Source organism: Microcebus murinus, chromosome 20, assembly GCF_040939455.1.
Source record: "Microcebus murinus isolate Inina chromosome 20, M.murinus_Inina_mat1.0, whole genome shotgun sequence".
NCBI classification, from domain to species: domain Eukaryota; kingdom Metazoa; phylum Chordata; class Mammalia; order Primates; family Cheirogaleidae; genus Microcebus; species Microcebus murinus.
Window position 1 is genome coordinate 19,314,459 of NC_134123.1, and position 19,823 is coordinate 19,334,281.

At 45.1% G+C, this 19,823-nt stretch overlaps 1 protein-coding gene and 1 long non-coding RNA gene across 2 annotated transcripts in view; one reads left to right on the forward strand and one right to left on the reverse strand.

The window, feature by feature from the left end:
- Positions 1-7,378: 7,378 nt before the first annotated feature.
- LOC105859013 (uncharacterized) lies at positions 7,379-9,592 on the reverse strand. Its single transcript, XR_001148360.2, has 3 exons — positions 9,104-9,592; positions 8,295-8,404; positions 7,379-7,946 (listed from the first exon to the last, which is right to left on the reverse strand). It is a non-coding gene; the product is annotated as an uncharacterized LOC105859013 (long non-coding RNA).
- AGRP (agouti related neuropeptide) overlaps positions 8,672-19,823 on the forward strand; it is a 28,311-nt gene continuing 17,159 nt past the window's right edge. Inside the window, exon 1 of the mRNA XM_012742541.2 lies at positions 8,672-9,154. Within this exon, the coding sequence (XP_012597995.2) occupies positions 9,119-9,154 (36 nt within the window). The 5' untranslated portion in view covers positions 8,672-9,118. The remainder of the gene's footprint in view (positions 9,155-19,823) is intronic.

Here is a 19,823-nt window from a genome sequence, read left to right on the forward strand (position 1 = left end):
TTATCTAAAACCTCAGATTTGTTGTATCACGAGAGGCATTGTTAGTTTTTCCCTTGATTTAGGCAGCCCTCATTAAACCATGGCCCCACCCCAAGGGACTCACCCCAGGGCCTTTGCAGAACTTCCAAGGCCTCCACCACCAAACCCTGCAAAGACACAAAATCCCCTTTGTTTCTTTACTAAGTTTCCACACAAGGACAACCTCTGGCTCTCCCTGGATATCTAGAAAACTATAGGAATATTTGTAACATACTTTCAAGATGCCAAGCCTTGCACATCTGCATGGGAGCGTGTGTGCACACAACACACGCACAATTTCTAATTTCTAATAATTTTTAAATGTTCAAATGCAAATTATAGAATCTGAAGTCTACACACAATCAGCCTTCATATCTGTGTCCCTGCAGGAGTTTTTGACCTGTCAAATAAGACGGAATCTTGTAGATGCTGCCCACAGTCAGCCAGATGGCCTGAGTGTGTGTGTCTCTGTGTGTGTCTCTGTGTGTATGTGTGTGTGTGTCCGTGTGAAGTTTAAGAGAACTTGTAGCAGCTGGATGGGAGTTGGGGTGGGATTTTAGGGACTGTTGATGCACCTGACAAATGGGGGATAATATCTCAATGAGGGTGGGCGACATCTCAGTGGGTGTTTGAAAGGCTAGGCTTGTATTTGTGTTGAGTTCCTGAGGGTTGTCAAAGGCACTGATTGAATAAAAAATGTTTTGCGGCTGGGCACGGTGACTCACACCTGTAATCCTAGCACGCTGGGAGGCTGGGGTGGGTGGATCACTCAAGGTCAGGAGTTCGAAACCAGCCTGAGCAAGAGCAAGACTCCCGTCTCTACTATAAATAGAAAGAAATTAATTGGCCAACTAAAAATATATAGAGAAAAAATTAGCTGGGCATGGTGGCATGTGCCTATAGTCCCAGCTACTCGGGAGGCTGAGGCAGGAGGATCCCGTGAGCCCAGGAGTTTAAGGTTGCTGTGAGCTAGTCTGATGCCATGGCACTCTAGCCTGGGCAATGGAGTGAGACTGTCTCAAAAAAAAAAAGTTTTGCAAATGTGTCAGTGAAACAAAACAGAATGATGACATATGTATTATGAATTAACCAGGATTCAGTGAGGTTTGAAAAACAACTTTGCAGGAGTTCACTAACTCTTATTATCATCATCACCATCATCAGTAATGCACAGTAATAATAGCCATTATTTTTGAGGACTTAATATGTGACAGCTATCACCCCCCACCCCTGCCACACACACACTTGAGTATCATGGGGTCTGCAAATCAGGGCTGACTCATTTCCTGAGGGTCCTCTGCTCTGCCCTGGCCTTAGAACACTTTCCCTAGGACATAAATTGTGGGACTCAATGCAAAATGAAAATGCAGAGTACCTTGACCAAAATTATTGTGATTTCAAGATGGCAACAGCAGAGCATAAGAACACAGTACTTTTCTGAGCATGGAACCCTGTGTGACTAGACAGATCTCAGGCCCATGAAGCTTGTCTTTCTTTCACCACTGAATTATACCCAGATGGCTAAACCCAGATGATCTTTAATGGAGAGATTCCACATACTTGTCCCAGGCTGCGGTCTGCCCTCCTGGAAGCCAGCTGTGTACCTGTCCCGGGGCTCTCCCTGTGCAGTGTGACTGCTGTTGATCGACTGTCCTGTGTGTGTGTGTGATTAATGTCATGGCTTCTCCGTCTTGATGTTTCTGACTGATGTTAACCACCTATGGAGGGATGTGTTTTATTGCAATCAAGTCAGACTCCGGAAAGCAGAGCTAGGTACCCAGCTTAGAGGAATTCTGCACAGGGCTGGGATTTTTTGGGAGTCTAAGCAGTAGCCCTGAGAGGAAAGCAGAGCTGTAGGTCCATAGCTATGAACAGGGAAGACCCAGTGAGAGGTTCTGGGTTTCGAAATAGGAGCAGATGTGAACATGCAACCACAAGGGGGCGTGCATTTACTTTCTTTCAATTAAAAAACAAAAACAAAAACAAAACTTTTTATTACAAAAGCAACGTGTGGTTCGGTGGCGGTGGCTCACGCCTGTAATCCTAGCACTCTGGGAGGCCAAGGCGGGAGGAAAGCTCAAGGTCAGGAGTTCGAAACCAGCCTGAGCAAGAGCCAGACTCCCGTCTCTACTCAAAATAGATAGAAATTAATTGGTCAACTAATTAGCAGGGCATGGTGGCGTGTGCCTGAAGTCCCAGCTACTTGGCAGCCTGAGGCAGGAGGGTCACTTGAGCCCAGGAGTTTGAGGTTGCTGTAAGGCAGGCTGAAGCCATGGCACTCTAGCCTGGGCAATACAGTGAGACTCTGTCTCAATAAAAAAAAAAAAAAAAAGCAACATTTTGTGCTCATTACAGAAAATTAGGAAATAAAAGCAAGAGACAAGAAGAAAGAAAAAGGCTGGGTGTGATGGCTCACGCCTGTAATCCTAGCACTCTGGGAGGCTGAGGCAGGAGGATTGCTTGAGGTCAAGAATTTGAGACCAGCCTGAGCAAGAACAAGACCCAAAATGGAAAAAAATTCTGTTCAAAATAGAAAAAGTTAGTCAGGCATGGTAGTTCACACCCATAGTCCCAGCTACTCAGGAGACTGAGGCAGGAGGATTGCTTCTTCGTATGTCATCATGGAAGATGCAACACTGTAGGGACAGAGACTATATCAGTTGATGGTAGTGTTTAGGGATGGGGGAGCGTTGATTACAAAGGGACGGACAGAGTATTGGGGTGATGGAGCTATTCATTATCTGCATTATGGTGGGAGTTACAAGACTCCGTTCATTAGTGAAAATGAGTTGAATAGTTCACCAAAATGAATTAATTTTATCATGTGTAAATTTTTTTAAAATCCCCCTTTCAGGAGTAGGAATGTTTCTAGTCTTGCAGGAAGACTCTGCAGGTGGCTGCTTCTCTGAGGCACTTGAAAACAGAACTATCTTAACAGTACACTCACCTCTTCCCAGGCTGAGCTGGAGTTGGGAGGAGGAAACAGTCACAGCCCAGAGAGGGAAAGGGACTCAGAGAAGAGAGAACAGGTGGCCTGGGATGGCAGAGGAGGCCCCTGGCTGTCCTGAGGGACGAGGTGAGCAGGGGAGTCATGCCACCCACAAGGGACAGTGAGAAGCCCATGGGAGGAGAAAGGACCTGCAGGAATTTCAGGATGGCCACATGCTCAGGGCACTCACACGGTCGCTGCAGGGCCTTGTTTGAATCGTGTGGCCCTCCTCTGCAAGCCTTAGTTTTCCTAATACAAACAGGGTGATCCCACAGCCAGTGCTCAGTGAAGGCCACTTGTCCTCAGCCCTGGCAGATCCACGATGTGGATCCAAGCCTCCCTACTTCTTGTCCCTCTTCCAGACTTCCGAAAACCTGCCCTTCTCACATGGCTTCTCAGGGACCCATGCTGTTACCTTGAACCTTTGCATAGGCTACCTGCTGTGACACGTGCCCTATTCTTGGCAAACTCTCAATACTGTGCTGTTAAGTCTGGGTTGTGTTTTCTCCTCTGCACTCCCACAGCCCAGGGGCCACTTGTCCTAACAATGCCCTCGCTGTGCAATACCATGGGGACTCGGTCCAAACCACACATGAGCATCACCTGGGCCTGTGTTTCCTGAGCTGGCTTAGTGAGGTCCCTGAAGTGTCAGGGACCCAAGAATTTTTGTGAGGCACTGAGGTTATTATTATTAATTTTTAATAAGTACTCTATTTGAATGAAGGCCATGGTCAGAGAGAAACTAGAATTATAGAGAATTACATGACAGTCTTACACACCTGAGTTCATGGACTAGCACTGTTTGCCATGTGTTTACAGTGAACTGCCTGTGTGTGTCCTTTGCCTATTGAGAGATAGATGGTACTTTTTTTCTTGTTGCTTTTTAAGAAATAAAGGAACTTGGCTGGGCCTCATGGCTCATACCTGTAATCCCAGCACTTTTGGAGGCTAAGATGGGAGGATCATCACTTCAGGCCAGGAATTCAAGACCAGCCTGGGCAATATAGCGAGACCCCATCTGTACAAAAAATAAAATAAAATAAATTTAGCTGGGCTTAGTGGCATGCTGAGGCAGGAGAATTGCTTGAACCCCAGGAGTTCAAGGCTGCAGTGAGTTATGATCATGCCACTGCATTCCAGCCTGGGTGACAAAGCAAGACTCAGTCTCAAAAAAAAGAGAAAAAAGAAATAAAGCCTGGGCATGGTGACTCATGCCTATAATCCTAGCACTCTGGGAGGCTGAGGTGGGAGGATGGCTTGAAGCCAGGAGACCAGCCTGAGCAAGAGCCAAACCCTGTCTCTACTAAAAATAGAAAAATTAGCTGGGTGTGGTGGTGTGGGCCTGTAGTTCCAGCTACTCGGGAGGCTGAGGCAAGAAGATTGCTTTATCCCAGCAGTTTGAGGTTGCAATGAGGTGTGATGATGCCACTGTACTCTAGCCAGGGTGACAGACTGAGACTCTGTCTCATGAAAAAGAAAAAGAAAGAAAGGATCTTTTTGATAAATAAAGGAAATCAGTCCTAAGTGTTACATGTGGTAAACATCGCTTCCCAATTTGTTGTTTTCCAGATGGCTTTGTTTAAACTCTTGGCCTGACAGTGCTCGGCCCTTTCTGCCCACAGGTCTGGACAGACTCAAACACTCACCTTAGGCAACATGTGCTGCTTCCTCCCCTGTGGCTGGGGCTGTAGCAGAGGAATACCTGCCCTGCTCCAGAGCTGTGAACCCAAATCCCATCCAACACTGACCCAACTGACTGAACCAGCCACAAACCCAGCCTTGACCTGATTCCAGCACAACCTCAGGCCCAGCCCTGACCCCAGCCCCAGATGTGGCAGTGGGTCCACGCTGTTCTGGGCTCCCTCAGGGGGCCTCTCAGTCAGGTGTCTTTTTCTTTAAAGAAGACAGAATCCAACCAACATGCACAAGTCTGGTTCCGGAGTGAAACCGGCAGAAGTAGGCTGAAGCTTCAGCCTCACCTGACCTAATTCCCTCCCTCTTCCTCCCTGGAATTTGCGGCTGGCCACCAGCCTGTCCTGTCATTTCTGTCATCTGCCTGACTCCTTGAATGGAGGTTCAACAGCAAGCCAGATTCCAGTTTCTGCACTTCTGACAAAACATCTTGCCCTTTTTTTTTTTTTTTTTTTGAGACAGAGTCTCACTTTGTTGTCCAGGCTAGAGTGAGTGCCGTGGCGTCAGCCTAGCTCACAGCAACCTCAAACTCCTGGGCTCGAGCGATCCTACTGCCTCGGCCTCCCGAGTAGCTGGGACTACAGGCATGCGCCACCATGCCCGGCTAATTTTTTATATACATATCAGTTGGCCAATTAATTTCTTTCTATTTTATAGTAGAGACGGGGTCTCGCTCTTGCTCAGGCTGGTTTTGAACTCCTGACCTTGAGCAATCCGCTCGCCTCGGCCTCCCAGAGAGCTAGGATTACAGGCGTGAGCCACCGCGCCCGGCCTTGCCCTTTTTTTTAACCTATTAAAATGATACAGTGACCTCAAAGGTACATTTGCAAAAGCCACCTTCCCATCCCTTCACTGAAGCTTAACCAGACAGCTTGCTGCCTCGGGGCCCCACACACTGTCACCCTCATAGCAGGGTCTTACCCCTGCCTCCTGGATCACCTAAGTTAGTCAGAAAGTCAGGATAACTGTTGTTGTTAAAAAAACTATACAGTGGGCTGGGCGCGGTGGCTCAAGCCTGTAATCCTAGCCCTCTGGGAGGCCGAGGCGGGAGGATTGCTTGAACTCAGGAGTTTGAGACCAGCCTGAGCAAGAGTGAGACCCTGTCTCTACTAAAAATAGAAAGAAATTAGCTGGACAACTAAAAATATATACATATAAAATTAGCCAGGCATGGTGGCACATGCCTATAGTCCCAGCTACCCAGGAGGCTGAGGCAGGAGGATCGCTTAAGCCCAGGAGTTTGAGGTTGCTGTGAGTAAGGCTGACGCCACAGCACTCTAGCCCAGGCAAAAGAGTGAGACTCTGTCTCAAAAACAAAAAAAAAGAAAAACAAAAATCTATGCAGTGGGTATAAACTTTTACTTCAAATACCACTTTTGTGTAAGAAACATCCTATTTTCTCAAATCACACCAAATCTGAATCTGAACCCCCTCTGGCAAGTATTTATAGTCATGTACCACTTAACAATGGGGATATGTTCTGAGAAATGTATCATTAGGCAATTTTGTCATTGTGCAAATGGAGAGTGTACTTACACAAACCTAGATGGTATAGCCTACTATATACTTAGGTTATATAGGATAGCATATCTTAGCTCCTAGGCTATAAACTGGTACAGCATGTTACTATACTGAATATCGTAGGCAACTCTAATGCTACGGGAAGTATTTATGTATCTAAACATATCTAAAAGGTCCATTAAAAATATAGCATTATAAAGGTCAGGCACGGTGGCTCACCCCTGTAATCCTAACACTTTGAGAGGCTGAGGCAGGAGGATTGCTTGAGCCCAGGAGTTCGACACCAGCCTAAGCAACATAGAGAGACCTCGTTTCTATAAAAAATTAAAAAGTTAGCCAGATGTGTTGGCATGCACCTCTAGTCCCAGCTGTCTGGGAGGCTGAGGCTGGAGGATCACTTACACCTGGGAGTTTGAGGCTGTAGTGAGCTATGATGATACCACTGCACTCTAGCCTGGGCAACAGAATGAGATCCTATCTCCAAAAAAACAAACAAACAAACAAACAAAAGAACCACAAAAAAAGTACTATTATATCTTATGGGACCACCATGATTTATGCAGTCCATCATTAACCAAATGTTGTTATGTGGTGTATGATTGTATTGGGGTCCCCTCCCCTCCCCTGGTTGAGTGAGGACCCAGATTTTGCTTGGGGCAGAGTTTCCTCTCAAATCTCTGTTGGCCACCATTTAGGATCTGCCACTGTCCTTGTTCACAAGGCCCTAGGAGGAGAAGCTCAGGTTGGACACAGGGACCTTGGTCAAGCTTGGTGCCGAATTTGTAGGGTTTAGCCTTGCTGGGTGCACTGTGTACTCACTCCCCACTGAGGTCTTGCCACTGTTCTGGATACTGTGAGGGAGGTGACATTGCTCTCACCATCATGAGTGATGCCACCTGCCATACACTATTTGTTGTGCTAGTGACCATTCTGCCAAGAGGAATGCAAGAGTCTGTCTTTCCCTGATTATCACACTTCTTGATCTTTGCCAACAGTCTAGGGTAGGTGTTGGTCAATTATGGCTCATGGCAAAATCTGGCCCACTGCTAGTTTTTGTACAGCCCATGAACTAAGGATAGTTTTTATGTTTTCAAATGGCTAGAACAAAACCATACAAAGAATAATGTTTTGTGATATGTGAGAATTATCAAATTTCAGTGTGCAGAAATAAAGTTTTATTGGAACAAAGACAGGCTCACTCATTTACTCATTGTCTATAGTGACTTTGGTGCTATAAAGTCAGAGTTGAGTAGTAGGGACAGAAGTTACAGGTCACTTCACATTGCTGCTCGGTGCACTACAAATTATACTTTTGCAATTAGAAATCAGCAACTTGGAGTGCCATGCATATAACTATACTGCCACATTATGTTACGTTAATGTTACATTTCTTTAATTTCATTACTAGTGCATATCCAATATGTCAAAACGGAAAAGAGGAAATGAATGAACTGTGAATTTCATGCTTTGAAGGCATAATGGAGTGTGAATTATTTTGTTATTAAATTAAATGGAAAAGCATTCTGTTTATTATGCAATGATGTGATCGCTGTGCTAAATGAATACAATGTATATCAATATTACCAGGCCAGGTGAGGTGGCTGAGGCCTGTAATTCTAGCATGCTGGCAGGCTGAAGTGGGAGGATCACTTGAGCCCAGGAGTTTGAGGTTGCTGTGAGCTAGGTTGATGCCATGGTACTCTAGCCTGGGCAACAGGGCGAGATTCTGTTTCAAAAAAAAAAAAATCAATATTACCAGACTAAGCCCTCATCCCAATATTCTCAATTCATAGGAAAGTAATGGTCAACACACACACACACACACACACACACACACACACACACACACACACACACACACACAAACAAAACAAAAAAAACAACTTAGAAAATTTAAAATAGAATATCTCATTACAGCAGAATTTCTTCACAAAAGTAAACAATGAACCACAAAACAATTTTCTGAGTGGCTCCTTTGTTAGACAAGCAAGGAAAGTCATCTCACGTTTGATTGCAGCAGCTAAAAAAAGATATTTAAGTAAAATACTTTAATAATTCTTTTAAGACTACTAACCTTTTGGAAAGGATAGTTGGTCAAAGAGTTGAGGACATTGGAAGCAGCATCAGTAGTCAATTTTTAAAAAACAAGGCAAATGTCCATCAATTTCACTCCTAGGTATACACCTAAAAGAATTAAAAGCAGGGACATGAAAAGATACCTGTCAACCAATGCTTAGAGCAGCATTATTCACATAGGCCAAAAGATGGGAATAACCCAAGTGTCTGTCAATAGATGAATGGTTAAACAAAATGTGGAATATCAGCCAGTCATAAAAAGAAATAAAGTTCAAATACATACTAAAACATGCATGAAATTTGAAAACATTCTGCTAAATGAAATAAGCCAAATGCAAAAGGATAAATATTGTATATTCCACTTACAGGAGACACTTAGAAAAGGTAAACTCATAAAGACAGAAAGTAGAATAGAGGTTACCAAGGGGCTGGGGAGAGGGAGAAATAGGGAGTTGTTTAATGAGTACAGAGTTTCTGTTTTGAGATTGCTATGGACTGAATTGTATCCCCTCAATATCTCTATATTGAAGCCCTAACACCCAATGTGATGGTATGTGGAAACGGGGCCTTTGGGAGATACTTAGGTTTAGGTGAGGTCATGAGGGTGGGGCCTTCATGATGATTCATGCTCTTATAAGAAGAAACACCAGAGAACAGCTCTCTCTGCCATGTGAGGACACAGTGCAAAGGCAGACATCTGCGAGCCGCAGAGAGCCCTCACCAGAAACCGGCCCTGATGTCACCCTCTCTGCCATGTGAGGACACAGTGAAAAGACAGCCATCTGCAAGCCACAAGAGAGCCCTCACCAGAAACCGGCCTTGATGTCACCCCGATCTCAGACTTCCATCTCCAGAACTGTGAGAAGATAAATTTCTGTTGTTTAAGATGCCAGTCTAGGCCTGGGGTGCCGTGGCTCACGCCTGTAATCAGAGCACTCTGGGAGGCAGAGGTGGGCGAATCATTTGAGCTCAGGAGTTCACCAGCTTGAGCAAGAGCAAGACCCTGTCTCTACTAAAAAAATAGAAAGAAAATAATTGGCCAACTAAAAATATATATAGAAAAAATTAGCCAGGCATGGTGGTGCATGCCTATAGTCCCAGCTACTTGGGATGCTGAGGCAAGAGGATCACCTGAGCCCAGGAGTTTGAGGCTGCTGTGAGCTAGGCTGATGCCACAGCACTCACTCTAGCCTAGGCAACAAAGCAAGACTCCGTCTCAAAAAAAAAAAAAAAATGCCAGTCTAGGCTGGGCACGGTGGCTCACATCTGTAATCCTAGCACTCTGGGAGGCCGAGGCAGGTGGATCGTTTGAGCTCAGGAGTTCGAGACCAGCCTGAGCAAGAGCGAGACCCTGTGTCTACTAAAAAAAATAGAGAGAAATTAGCTGGACAACTAAAAAATAACAATAAAAAAATATATAAAATTAGCCGGGCATAGTGGAGCATACCTGTAGACCCAGCTACTCGGGAGGCTGAGGCAGTAGAATTGCTTGAGCCCAGGAGTTTGAGGTTGCTGTGAGCTAGGCTGACGCCATGGCACTCTAGCCTGGGCAACAAAGTGAGATCTGTCTCAAAAAAAAAAAAAAAAAGATGCCAGTCTAAAGTATTTCATTATGGTGCCCTGAGCAGACTAACACAGGAATGATGAAAATTTTCCCCAAAGTGCTAGGATTAAAGGCATGAGCCACTGTGGCCTCGCTACTGTGAGGGAGGAGACACTGCAATAAAAAAATTGTTAAAAAAAAAAAAGAAGAAGATACCGTTGAACCCCAGATCCCTTTCTCAACCCAGATGGGGCTGCCCTTCCCCAAACTCAGCAGATGATACAGAAGAGAGTGTCTCTAAATTGAGGGACATCAAGTAGTTAAGGGTCAGGTTATCATCCTAAAAGCTCAAAGATTAAAAAGTTTACATACTGAATATGTAGACATCTCTGTTGTTCCCTAGGAATGATCTAGGATGCCAACAGCCAGTATGTACCTGCAGGCAGGAGATTGGCAGAGACCTTAAGAGAAAACACCTAAACATATTGACTTCAAGCAGAGGGGGGACGGAAGGAGGTTCTAAAGGAAATGACCACTCACGTCCTACTACACTGAAACCATGAACAAGCCCCGTTCAATATTCACTCCTCCCAATCGGGTTTTTAGGGTCTGACTCCTCTACATAAGCAAACAACCAACAACCAGCAGACTTCAGAGGAATAAAGGTAACATGGAGGCCAGGCGCGGTGGCTCATGCCTGTAATCCTAGCACTCTGGGAAGCCCAGGTGGGCGGATTGCTCGAGGTCAGGAGTTCGAAACCAGCCTGAGGAAGAGCGAGACCCCATCTCTACTATACAAATAGAAAGAAATTAATTGACCAACTAATATATAGAAAAAATTAGCCGGGCATGGTGGCATATGCCTTGTAGTCCCAGCTATTTGGGAGGCTGAGGCAGGAGGATCGCTTGAACCCAGGAGTTTGAGGTTGCTGTGAGCTAGGCTGACACCACGGCACTCACTGTAGCCTGGGCAACAAAGTGAGACTCTGTCTCAAAAATAAATAAATAAATAAATAAAAAATAAGGTAACATGGAAAACAGAGATGGAAACAATAACAACAAAACAAGTTAGAGGAAATGGATGTTCTGTGTTAATATTCCCAGAGATATTAGAAAAGACATTACATTCATAAAACAATAACTGCAAAAGAAAAAAAGAAAAAGAAATCCCAGAGAGCAATATTACAGTTCTTGAAAGATGAAAAATATAATAGAAGTGGGAAACTCAATACAATGATAGTAAGAGGAGAAAAAAAAAATGACAAGAGGTGAAAAATATAAGGAAAAGATTAAAAAAATAGGAAGACCAGTACAAGAGGTCCAATATCAGACTCAGAATTCTGAAGAGTAAAAACAGAGAAAACTAAGGAGAGAAAAATCTAAGAAATAATTCAAGAGAATTTCCCATAGTGGAAGTACTGTATGTGCGTTTCCAGATTGAAACTGCCTACATCCAGGATGGGTACCTGTCGCAGAGCCAAAGGTCTCAAACTTTTTGGTCTCAAGACCCCTTTTCTTTCTCTCTCTTCCTTTCTTCCTTCCTTTCTTCCTTCCTTCCTTCCTTCCTTCCTTCCTTCCTTTCTTTCTTTCTTTCTTTCTTTCTTTCTTTCTTTCTTTCTTTCTTTCTTTCTTTCTTTCTTTCTTTCTTTTTCTTTCTTTCTTTCTTTCTTTCCTTTCTTCTTTCTCTCTCTCTTTCTTTTTTTCTTTCTCCCTTCCTGCCTTCCTTCCTTCCTTCCTTTCTTTCTTTCTTTCTTTCTTTCTTTCTTTCTTTCTTTCTTTCTTTCTTTCTTTCTTTCTTTCTTTCTTTCTTTCTTTTCTTTCCTTTCTTTCCTTTCTTTTCTCTGTCTCTCCTTCCTTCCTTCTTTCCTTCTTTCTTTTTCTTGAGACAGAATCTCACTCTGTTGCCCAGGCTAGAGTGCCATGGCATCAGCCTAGCTCATAGCAACCTCAAACTCCTGGGCTTAAGCGATCCTCCTGCCTCAGCCTCCTGAGTAGTTGGGACTACAGGCATGTGCCACCATGCTCGGCTAATTTTTTCTATATATTTTTAGTTGTCCAACTAATTTCTTTCTATTTTTAGTAGAGATGGTGTCTCACTCTTGCTCAGACTTGTCTTGAGCTCCTGACCTTGAGCAATCCACCCGCCTCGGCCTCCCAGAGTGCTAGGATTACAGGTATGAGCCACCACAACTGGCCATGACCCCTTTTCACTCCTCAATATTACTGAGAGCTCCAAAGAATTTTGGTCATGTGGGTTGTATCCATCAAGATTTATCATATGAGAAATTAAAATGTAGAAAAAGTTCACATTTATTAATTCATTTAAAATGACATAAGAAACCCATTACATGCTAACACAAATAATACATTTTTTTATTTTTTTTTTGTGAGACAGAGTCTCGCTTTGTTGCCCAGGCTAGAGTGAGTGCCATGGCGTCCGCCTAGCTCACAGCAACCTCAAACTCCTGGGCTCAACCAATCCTCCTGCCTCAGCCTCCCAAGTAGCTGGGACTACAGGCATGCGCCACCATGCCCGGCTAATTTTTTCTATATATGTTAGTTGGCCAATTAATTTGTTTCTATTTATAGTAGAGACGGGGTCTCGCTCTTGCTCAGGCTGGTTTCGAACTCCTGACCTTGAGCAATCCACCCGCCTCGGCCTCCCAGAGTGCTAGGATTACAGGCGTGAGCCACCGCGCCCGGCCAAATAATACATTCTTAATGAAAAGTAATTATATTTTTCCAAACCAAAAAGAAAGTGAGAAGAGTGGCATTGTTTTGTATTTTTGCAAATCTCCTTAATATCTGGCTTAATAGAAGAGTGGATTCTCATATTTGCTTCTGCATTCAACCCGTTTCAATATCACGTTATGTAGCCTCTGGAAAACCCAATCGTACACTCATGAAAGACAAATAACACCTTAGTATTATTGTGAAACTAATGTAGACTTCATGGATACTCCGAAAGGACCGTGCTTTGAAAACCACTGAGTTAAACCACATGCACTTCTGCTAATGTTCAAGTCTCATTGGCCTCATGCCGTAAAAATGTACTCCAGTGCAGATTGGCCAGATTTCCTTGGAGAACCAGCTTTTCCCATCATGCTATAAATTATACCATCTGGAGTGTGTGGTTTCCAAGTTTGGTAAATGAGAGGAGGAGAGGGCTAGTGAATCAGGTGGGATGCTTTTAAGGGCAGGGCCTGGAGGTGGGGTATGTCTCTTCTGCCCATTTTTATTGTCCAGAACTCTTGTCACTGGACCTCAGTTTAATAGCAAGGAGCCTGCAAAGTGTCATCTTCCTGTGGGTCCAGAAAGAGAATTGGGTGTAGTAAACACTCAGCACCTTCGCTACCCCTGGGGTAGTTGTGATCACATGATCCTGTGATGAGAAGCCTTCACAGGGCCATTTATGAACATTTCCCATGTTTCTGCAGAGTTTTCAAACAGTTGCCCCGTTAGTGACAGCAGAATATTAAAGGTGACTTTGGCTTCTAGCCTTTGTCTTTTTTGAATTAGTTTTTCTATTTTAATTATAAAAGTAATACATTTTCATACACACAAAACATTTTGCAATGATCAGAGGGGTAAAAGAGAAAGATAAAAATTACTCCCCACAGGACTTCCCTCAACGTGTGTCACCACCAGAGGGAAGCACAACCAATTCTTTCAGAAAGTTTCTTTGTGTACATAAGCCTGTATGTACATCTATTTTTTTTTAATGCAGTTGGGATTACATTATGCATACTGTTCTATAAATCATGAAGGAGGGGCTTGTGAGCAGAGACAAGATTACACATGGAAACAGATGGAACGTAGGATAACCCCCCCAGATGAACTTAGGGCTCCCTCTAGCTGAAGGAAAAAATACAAGGGGTAGCTGTGGCCACACAGCAAACCCTCAGGCCCAGCCTCCAGGTAGCATGTGGCTGGGAGCTGGGGGGGGCGGGGGGGAGCGGGCAGCCAGATCCCCAGATGGACTGCCCAGTACCCGCAGGCAGTCAGAGTGTGCACAGCCTCACAAGGACGCCTGGGTCCCCAGCACTGCAGGGGCTTCAGCAAGTTGGTAGGCCTTAAGTCATGATGGCCAGGCATGGTGGCCTTCTCAGTGGTCATCTGTGAGAACACATAACTATGGCACACTTCTTCTGTTGTGGCATGACCTTGGACAGAAGTAAAGAAGAATAAACCTATTTCCAAGAGTGGAACCCTACCGGGTTTTATACAACCCATGAGACCAGAATGGTTTTTACATTTTTAGATGGCTGAAAAAAAAAATCAGATGAAGATTATTTTGGGATACATTAAAGTTATCTGAAATTCCAATTTCAGTGTGCAGAAATACAGTTTTATTGGAACATAGCCGGTTCACCCATTCCATGGTGCCTAGGGCTGCTTTCCGGCTCCAGCAGCAGAGCTGACTAGTTGGGACAGAGATCATAAGAGGTGCTCTTATCACTTGGCTCTGCTGCTTGGTGTGCGACAAGTTACAATTCTGCCAAGTATATCGCCATATGGTGATGACTTATGGATGATTTCATTCCATTACTAGTGCATACCCATCACGAGAAAAGAAGAAAGGAGAAGAAGTAGAGTGGGTAATTTACTGGGGACCTGCCTTATGCTAGAGCCTAGAGGTGATTTTGGGGCTTTCCTGTCCTCCCAAGGATGAGACACAGTGTACTGATGGCGAAAGGAGTCCAAATGAGTAGGAAGGGGAACAGGGGAATGGGAAAGGATTAACTGGGCTGCTCACAGAGCCCTAGGCAGAGGCGCTCCCAGGCATGGTCAGCTCCTTGGGGAAGCTCCCCAGACCACCACATGGTCCTCCCGGTCCATGACATTCCTGCTTGCTCATTCATGCCAGCATCTAAGCATGCACTGGATGGACTCTTGTCATCATCAGTGAGGGCTGCAGAGCACATGACATTCAAGGACACAGCTGGACTTACGATGCTGATCTGAAGTCACAGTGGCACTCTAAGGCAGCCAGTTACCAGCCAGCTGGAATCTCAATGCCACTCACCACTTTGTCTTGGTTACAGCAGGAATGAAGACCCTGCAGGAAATCAGTTCATCCAGGCAACTCCACACAGTGTTTTCAAACTCTTCCAAACAACCACCAATTTTAGAACCTACATCCTGCTATTTGTTTAAGACATCTCACCGTTCCTTGCCCCTCTTTCCCCATTTCTACTGTTTTCCTTTTTCCTTTCTTTCTTGCCTTCCCTCAGCAGCCTGGACCCTGGGGCCCAGACCTACAACCTCCCACTGGGTCATTATCTAGGGTACCATGTCCCAAATGATAACCCATGTCCCTTCTATCTGTGACACACCTGATCAGGGTCCACCTCATGTCTCATTCTCTCTCATACTCAATTATGGAAAGAATGAAGTGCTAGGGTGCAGGTGTCAGGTGGCCTCGTATCTCATCACCCTGTGATACCTACTAATCTGCCATACTCTCAGCCTTCAGTCTGGGCTTGACCATGGGGTGATGGAGGCTCATTCATAGTCCACAAAGCATAACTGTATCCTAAGTTGGTGGCTCAGCTTGGCCTCTGTCAGGCCAGCAGCATCTGGGTTGGACAGTATTTGGTAGAACCAGTGATTTCCATGTCATGTGTCTACTGCTTCATGTCCTTTGCCATAATGCTTTCTTTAGCCTATGATGATGCTGCATGGGATTCCTGTTGGATGCTGTATGTAAAACTGCAGAGACTAGGGGCTGCTGAGGCTCTGCAGGCAGGAAGGCATTTTATACCCAGAGTATGCATCAATCCCATTCAGGATGAAACACTGCTCTTTCCAGGGTGAATGGCATTTGACGTAAGCAACCAGCCACCAAGAGGCTGGTTGGTCTCACTGAGGAACACATATCTGGGGATTATTTTCAGTGTCTGTTGCTACAGTGTGGAACTCAGTAGTATCAGGAGCTGGGTTGACATCTGTGAGAAGGAAGTCATGCCACTGGGCTCAGGCATGTCATCCACATCTGCCATCTTGGCTCCTATATTCATGAGCCTGTTGCTAAGCATTGAAATGACTGACAGGAAAGGCTGATGACACTGACTGCAAGGATCATCTTGTCCCATGTTTGTTTAGTATTGTTCTGTGCAGATGCTCTCTGGTGAGCATTAATGTGAGATCAACAATCCTCAATATTTGTGTCCAGTCCCATGGATCCAACTAGATGCTTCTCTTCCAGGTCTCTTTTTCTTCCATCTTCAAATCATATTCCTTCTAGAGCCCTGACCAGTTAGCTAAGACCCTTACCACTGCACATAAATCCATATGTACATTTACCTTGGGTCACTTCTCTTTCCACACAAAGCAGATGACTAGGTGTACTGCCCAAACTTTTGTCCATTGAGAAGATTTTCCCTCACCTTCAGGAGGATAGAGCAAGAGCAGCTCATTTTCCATTTGTTCCCTTTGAACAAAGGCAACCTCTCCTTAAACCAAGCTTGGACTTTCTTTTGCTCCATTAGCTGTTTACTGGGAACCCCATATAATGGCATGTGTGTGAGCTAAGTGAGAGGCATCAGTGCAACAGTCTTAGGTGACATTGGTGTTTAAGCCACTTGTTTATATAAATTACATGTATCATCTGGACCTGTGCAAGCTTCATCTGAGATGTACAACATCTCAGTAATAATGGATTTGCTGCTGGGCCTGGTCAACCTAATTCTTATGGGTCTTCCAGCACCCAGCTCAGGATGAGCAGTTCTAGCCACATGATCATATGATAACACATAATCATAAACTCAGTCAATACCAAGGTCAGAAACTGTTCTTCTAATGGTATATAGTTCTTTGATACGGATGGCCTGGCCTTAACCCAACCTAGAGGTTTTCCCTGTGACTCTTTTTTCAGGGTTTGGCCAAGGCTTCTCTCAGCATCTTTCTCTATGATGGTATCTTCCAGACCATTTGGCCCAAGTGGTAGGACTGCTGATACTGTAGCCTGGATCTGTGGCTGCGTTCTTTCTTGTTTTAGAAATAGCTTAAAAAATTAGCGACCTTTCACATTGCCTGATAAATGGTTTGGAAAAGTATGCCCAAATATTGAATTCTGCCTCCAAAACCAAAACAAGAACAGAGGCACAAAAACAGGGGAAAATAGAAATCAAATAGTAAATTACAGAACTTGATCTACCATATCAATAATTTATGTAATAATTAAATGTAAATGTACTAAAATGCCAAGTAAAAGGCAAAGATTCTCAAATGAATAAAAAAGCAAGATCTACCTATATGCTATCTATAATTATACTCACTTTAAATATAAAGACATAAGTAAAATGAAAATCAGTGGATGGATAAGGACATGCCAAGCTAACATAAGAAAGCTGTAGTGGTGGCTGGGCACGATGACTGACTGATGCCTGTAATCCTAGCACTTTGGGAGGCTGAGGCAGGAGGATCACTTGAAGCCAGGAGTTTGAGGCCAGCCTGAGCAATAGCAAGACCCCATCTCTACAGAAAATTTTAAAATTGGCTGGGCATGGTGGCATGCACCTGTAGTCCCAACTACTTGGGAGGTTGAGGTGGGAGGATTGCTTGAGCCCAGGAGTTTGAGGCTGCAGTGAGCTATGATGACGCCACTGAACTCTAGCCTGGGCAACAGAGCAGAGACTCTGTCTCAAAAAACCAACAAGCCGGGCTCAGTGGCTCATGCCTGTAATTCTAGCACTCTGGGAGACCAAGGCGGGAAGATCACTTGAGGTCAGGAGTTTGAGACCAGCCTGAGCAAAAGCAAGACCCTGTCTCTACTAAAAGTAGAAAAATTATCTGGGCATGGTGGCATGTGCCTGTACTCCCAGCTACTTGGAAGGCTGAGGCAGGAGGATTGCTGAAGCTCAGGAATTTGAGGTTGTAGTCAGGTATGATGCTGCTGCCACACTCTAGCCAGGATACTCCTGGCTACAGGAGAACTTTCCAGCAGGCCCTATGTCTCTTTAGACCTGCAACTTGTGAATGATCTGACAGCTCCTGGCCAAAGGACGAACCCCAAATCTTCCCACCCTAGAAACTTGTCTTCCCTCAGGAAGCCCCTGAAGAGTCCCTTCTTGTCCCATGAAAGGAGCCATGTCCACCCCTCCTGAATGTACTAACAGCTCTTCCCACACCCTCAGGGAGAGGGACTTTGTCTCTGTACTCTCCCCACATTTGGACATTGCATTTGAACTCCTGACCGTATTTACTTCCATTTCCAGTAGGCAAAGAGGTTGGTCACAGGGGGGTGTCAGGTTAATGTCTGCCACCATTTCCACCCACAAGGATTCGAGGCTGCCACTGGCAGATGGAGGCTGGGTAGACAGATGGATGCCAAAGTGAAGTATCTCAAGAATGGAAAAACAAACACCACATGTACTCACTATTAAATTAGAACTAACTGATGAGCACACATGTGCACAGAGTAAAGTAAAACTCATGGGAAAGCAACCAAGGGGAGGGGAGGAGAGGAGGGGAATAAACCAACCTAATGGGTACTATGAACACTATTTGGGTGACAGGCACACCTATAGCCCAGACTCAAGCATTACAAAAATGATCCATGTAACCTATAACATTTGTACCCCCTTAATATTTTGAAAAAAAAAAATAAAGAGCCTCCTTGGCCCTGTGACCCAGTATAGCCCCAACAATGCCCTGCTGACAGGTGCCAACACTGCCCTACTGCTAAAGCTGACACAGCAGTTGCTGGCACCGCCCCAGCCTCCAAACCTGGTGTCTGTTGCAGGCTGGAACCTTGATGGGCACCAAGCACAGACAAAAGGCTGCCAGGGTGCAATTGAGCTGGGGTGAAGGTTTGTGTGGCCCAGGGTCACTCTTGCCTCCTCTCCTCCAAGAGCTCTGGGACCTGGCAGAAAAGGAATCAAACCTGCAGATCCTTCAACTTGGTCAGGGCACAGCCAACTCTGAGCCACTCTTTTCCCTGTTGTTGGATTCTCTGCCATAGTCACTCTCATACCCCTACCACCTGGTCCTATGCCTGATTCATACTCAAGCTAATTTAAACAAAAATTATTTGTAGAGGCAAGGTCTCTCTGTGTTGCCCAGGCTGGTCTTGAACTACTGGCCTCAAGTGATCCTCTCACCCATAGTACTAGGATTACAAGCATGATCTGTGCTTGGCCAATCCTGATCATTTCTGAATCTCAACCAAGTGAGCATCCCCTGGAGAGATTTGACCTGTTCACTCTCCATAGGTCAGGATGTAAAGGCTCTGATATCTGTTCAGCTGATTGCAACAAAGACATGGGGAAGGGGACACCTTTCAGAAGGCAGATCCCATGCATGAAGCCCCCATGGTTAGCCCAGGGTCAATATGAGGCATAGGAGTTCCCAGGAGGAGGCATGGGCTGTCAAACAAGAAGCGAAAGCCAAGGGAAGGAGGGGAAGAAAGATTGGGCAAGAGCCTGCAGCCAGCTCCGCCTTGTTTCCAAAGATGTCACAGGCCCCATGTCCATTCAGCTGGCTGAGAAACAGGTACAGGAGCATCTGAGAGGCAAAAGCCTGACCCTCGGTGGCTCACACCTGTAATCCTAGCACTCTGGGAGGCCGAGGCGGGCAGATCGCTCGAGGTCAGGAGTTCGAAACCAGCCTGAGCAAGATCCCGTCTCTATTATAAAAGGAAAGAAATTAATTGACCAACTAAAAATATATAGAAAAAAATTAGCTGGGCATGGTGGTGCATGCCTGTAGTCCCAGCTACTTGGGAGGCTGAGGCAGAAGGATTGCTTTACCCCAGGAGATTGAGGTTGCTGTGAGCTAGGCTGATGCCTCCACACTCACTCTAGCCTGGGCAACAAAGTGAGACATTGTCTCAAAAAAAAAAAAAAAAAAAAAAAAAAAAAAAGCCTGACCCTCCTGATCAACAACATGGGGCTGTTGATGGTATCATCACTGGACACAAAGGAAGCAACCAACATGTGGCCGTCATGCCTGACCAGCGTTGTGAGGCCTCTGCTCCCTGGC